The 4,714-nt window shown below is 35.7% G+C and overlaps 1 protein-coding gene across 1 annotated transcript in view; it reads right to left on the reverse strand.

Moving 5' to 3' along the window:
* Positions 1-4,714, reverse strand: part of LOC109859756 (hemicentin-2-like) — a 134,063-nt gene that overhangs the window by 40,743 nt on the left and 88,606 nt on the right. Inside the window, exon 2 of the mRNA XM_020438296.1 lies at positions 1,521-1,707. Coding sequence (XP_020293885.1) covers positions 1,521-1,707 — 187 coding nt within the window. The remainder of the gene's footprint in view (positions 1-1,520; positions 1,708-4,714) is intronic.

The following is a 4,714-nucleotide window of genomic DNA, read 5'->3' on the forward strand; positions in this document are numbered from 1 at the left end:
GTCGATGGATACTGAGCATAACTGTAGATATAAGTAAGTAGAGTAGACAAGCTGCTATTCAATATTCATCGTAAATCTCAACATAATTTATATCTTCGTCATATAAGTCGATTGCTTGTAATTTGAGTTATCGCTACAGATATGAGAAAAAAATACGCGTGAAAATACACATTGAGAACCGGAAGACCGATCATAATTAGTGATCTTTTATTCTTCAGTTTTCCGCAAAATTACAATGTTGGAATTGGAAAAATATTGAACTAAAAAATAAAAACGATGGCGCGAATCAGTGTCACAAAGTACGCATTCAATATTTGTAATACAGACGGGTTATTTTCAGATCCCGATATCGTCTTTATTGAACGGATTAAAACGTTTTGGGCAATTTTTTACTAAAATATCGTGTTTTACGTATCTATTTTTCGTTTTTTTTTTCTCCCCAATAAAATGGATCTCGTATGACGAAATCAATGGTTTTGTACGGGCGTAAATTCTACGCTCTGGCGCTAAATGCAGGTGATCGCGGCTGGCTAGTTTCGGCGCGTTGTTTGATCGACGAACCGTTTACGGCGTCATTAATGTATTGTTGATGAGACAATGTGTGGCACCGCTAATCAGCAGTGATAAAATATGTAGCCTATAAACTACATTGTTTCCCTTGTGCGATCGCGTAATTAAATTGTTGCGGCATTGTAAATCATTATTGAAATTCCTCTCCCGTTTTGCAAATTATAAGAAATGCTTCTTAATTTGCACAATCTCTCCTTTTAAGTTTCAATAATAGATGTACATTTTACACAATTTTAATGTAAAAGATATAATTAATTGATGCGTAATACTAACTTTAATTAAATAAATTATTTGTTTATTTTAACAATATAAACGCGTTCCATATTTCGGCTTTTGAGCTCTTAATTCGGATAATAGCGAGTAATTGTGTGTTTTTTGTTTTTTTTTGTTTAAACGTAAAGTGACGTGTAATTTGATAAAAAGAGATTGGTACGTTTTATTTCGACACGTATATAAGTTACATAGATTTATAGCCCGCAAATAAAATTGTTCCAATATTTCATACCTTTTATATCTTCACTATTCAATATAAATAAAAGAAACGATTGTATATCGACGCTAGCTATAAAATATCCTAAAATCTGATTTTCACAGATTGTATTTTTTATACGTATCAATGCGCTTATTTTTTTTTTTATTATGACTTTGTTATGTCTCGACAAATATAACCGACGTGTTATGTTAAATGCAAGTGAAGTGTGAATTGAACGTTTCATTTACCTTCAATTTGTGTGTGTCGATATTTCGGTCGTCGATATTGGGAATTTTAGCGAGCTTATATCGAAATTTTTTCGTCACGACAACGAGAAATGCGGAAATATGGAACACCCAGAATTTAGTTTACCGCTTAAAAAAATGCAAGAGGGTCAACCTAATTAGAGCTTCTGCTGAACTCATCGACTCATTATGTGTACACGACGTGTGCACGGGTACGTGTTNGCTTTAATTACCTGTTTGCGATATCGCCATTGCCGGGTATGNTTCCAGCGTCCTCGCTGAAAATTAAGATGCGCGTGGATCCGNGGTACCACTTGATGCTGTGCAGACCTTCGCACTGCGGTGATTTCAGGACGCAAGGCAACATGACCTCCGTTCCTAATTCCNCGAATTTTTCACTTCTCAACCACGGCTCGCTTCCTGAAAAAAAAACACACACACACACGTGAATTGAAATTGCGATATTCGTGATACTCCACCTATAATTGGGGCTCTAAATATCGATAACATCATAATCGACGATCAAATTATTTTATATCGCTTGATATGTGTAACGCGTGTGTATTAAAAAGCAATTTAATTTTTGCAATTTAACATCGATGTAACTATTAATCCTTTGATTTTAATACATTTTGCCAATGTTTAAAAAACAAGTATTCGAAATCTGCAAGATATGTAAATAAATAAAATGTTTTTTATAATATAATGTTTAAAACGTCTTGTTTGACTCGCACAGAATGTTAATTTTATTTTTATACGTATTTTGCGTTTGTATGAGCTGCAACAAATCGCGAAAAGACATAAAACGGCATTGCGAGACGACAATGATTTNGAATTGTCGTCAATTTCATTGAAAAGCTCGCCGACAAGCTCGTAGAGAATATATGGTAATTAATGTGATAATTGATATCGCGGAGCTCTCTTGGATTTGGCGCGCAGGAGATCGCCTCGAGGAAGGACTCGGATCTTGAAGCTATATCACGTGGCACAGTAAATATCACGTCTAAGTGGGATGGCATAATAGAGAGAATGTCGAGGAGAAAATCGCATTACGGTTTCCATTCGTCTATCGCACATGTGAGAAGTTTGTTTAACCGCTTGCGGCTCGATTATTGCTCGATGGCTCTTCATTCATCCGTTCATTCCAATGGTTTAGGTCTTAAAGAAGAGAGAGAGGAAAATCTGTTATTCTCCGCAACTTTGTACAAGAAAAGTTACAACAATAAATGCGTTNTTCTTCTCTTGATCTCGTAATATAATACATAATTTTTTAAACTAATGAATGATATAAATTCGGTTGTAAGAGCCGTTTGCAGGATGTTGTGCAGAGAATGTGCTTAAATATATGTATATATGTATACACATATATACTTTGAAATAATTTTTTTCCTCCATATAGGATGCTGAATTTGCATCACATATATATGAAGGACCCCGTATACCCTCCTAACTAATTTTAAAATAATTACATAATTTTTTATTAACATTTTTTATTTTTTTTTAATATTTATCTCTCATATATGTTATTAATTTTGCTCTCACGTAGAAATGTAATTTTACTTATTTGTTTTACAAGTTTTTTAAATGAGAGAAAAAAAGTGGAAATAAATAATCGGCAACGCGCATTCGTAACTTTTCGCGTCGGCTCTGTTACTCTCCGTGAGATCGTGAGAACATATGGCGCGCGAACATTCGAATTTGGAAGAATTACGATTTATGGGTTTCGCGCGAACATCCACAAACAGTGATTTATCACCCGAACACGAATGTCCATCACACTCGATTGAATTTCCACGAACCTTAGTACAATTTAAGTGACTTTATGTATTCAGATGTCGGGATTCATTGAAAAATCGATTCGGANATTTGCACGAGATTAATCTCGCGTACCTGTATCATTTATATTCCGGCTTTATCTCGCCGTACCTTATCCCCGTGAAACTTTTTGCATTATAGTGTATATCGCGAAGCGACTCTGCACATTTATGAATATTACATAGATTGACTTGAGTTGTCTCTCTCTCTCTCTCTCTCTCTCTTTCTCTCTCTTTCTCTCTTTCTCTTTATGACTACGGGATATGAAATTAAAAGAAATAGAAGAAAAAAGAAATAAAACAACACAAAGCTTTGAAACGTACAGGGGATAAATGATAACATAAATNTTAATTTATTTTTTACGCCGAGATAATAAATATTCCTTCTCAGAGATTGTTGCTAAGCTGTTCATAACAAATATTTACTTTGATATAAATTTCATCGACCTCGCGAATTGTTCCTCTTATAAAAAAAATTGCGAATACATCGCAATACGGAGTAATAAAACAAAGCTAAATTTGTTTGAAAAAAAAATATATATATATATATCGCACTTTGCTGAAAAGTTGTTCCAAATGNATATTTCCGCAGAAATGTGCCAATATTTAAACAAGCGCCTTGAAAAGCTTAAAATATCGCAATAGCTACGCTGATGGTGGGGCGCTCGTTATGTGTCTAACGCCGCTAATTAGCAGCATTCGCGGTGAAATTTTGCTGCGTACATGCTGAAAGTTTTTACGAACACGGGAGCAACAATAACAGTGTACTGGGTGCTGTACTTTCGGTTCCCATTAGTTTTTGTCATCTCCGGGTCAAAAGTAAAATTTTTTCATCTCTCTCATCTCTAGTAGCGCGCTAACGTAATCTGGTTTTTCAGTTATATTGCTCATTTTCTCTTTTGGATAAATTTCGAGAGAGAACGCTCTTGAAAGTGTAAACGTTAACGAATCTTTCCAGACCACGCNTAACTACGTTCATTTTATCGCAGCATATTAACGCCTCAGCAATTACGTTCAATATCAGCTTTCACGAATGTGGAACCATCGCTCGTATTGAAATTAATTCAATTGGAATTTATATTATATTTTGACGATATTTAATTACTGCACGCACCTATAGATAGAGAATAATATTTCAGATCCGGATATGTGCAAAGTTTGCGAATTTTATGTTGATTCATCAATAAAATCAGGTATACGTGAGCTCGCCGAGAGATTTTGTTCTGTAACAACAAAACGATCGCAGATTGGTAGTCACGGGGCCATGAAATTAATAGAAATTCGAGATGTTATACTCCTGGAAGCATTAGAATGTAAAGTAAGCACTATTGCTTTGGATACCGGGCNTTCTTGCGGAAGACACATGCGGATAACGACGTTCTATCGCGCGCGGTAAGAAAAAGTTATTGACCTCCCCGACGCGATGCTGCGACGGGCGCTTAACCCATTTCGAAATTATACAAACAACTCGTATCTTCATATAGCCCCGAGACACATCAGACCGAGAAACAGACGAAGAAGAATTAACCGAGAGACAAAGATTTAACGCGCCGAGAGACGAACGAGCGACGCGCGCGCATGTACCGATATACACAGTTTGTCCGGAAAGTTCC

The sequence above is a fragment of the Pseudomyrmex gracilis genome, unplaced genomic scaffold, assembly GCF_002006095.1.
Source record: "Pseudomyrmex gracilis isolate BER0280 unplaced genomic scaffold, ASM200609v1 scaffold_283, whole genome shotgun sequence".
NCBI lineage: Eukaryota > Metazoa > Arthropoda > Insecta > Hymenoptera > Formicidae > Pseudomyrmex > Pseudomyrmex gracilis.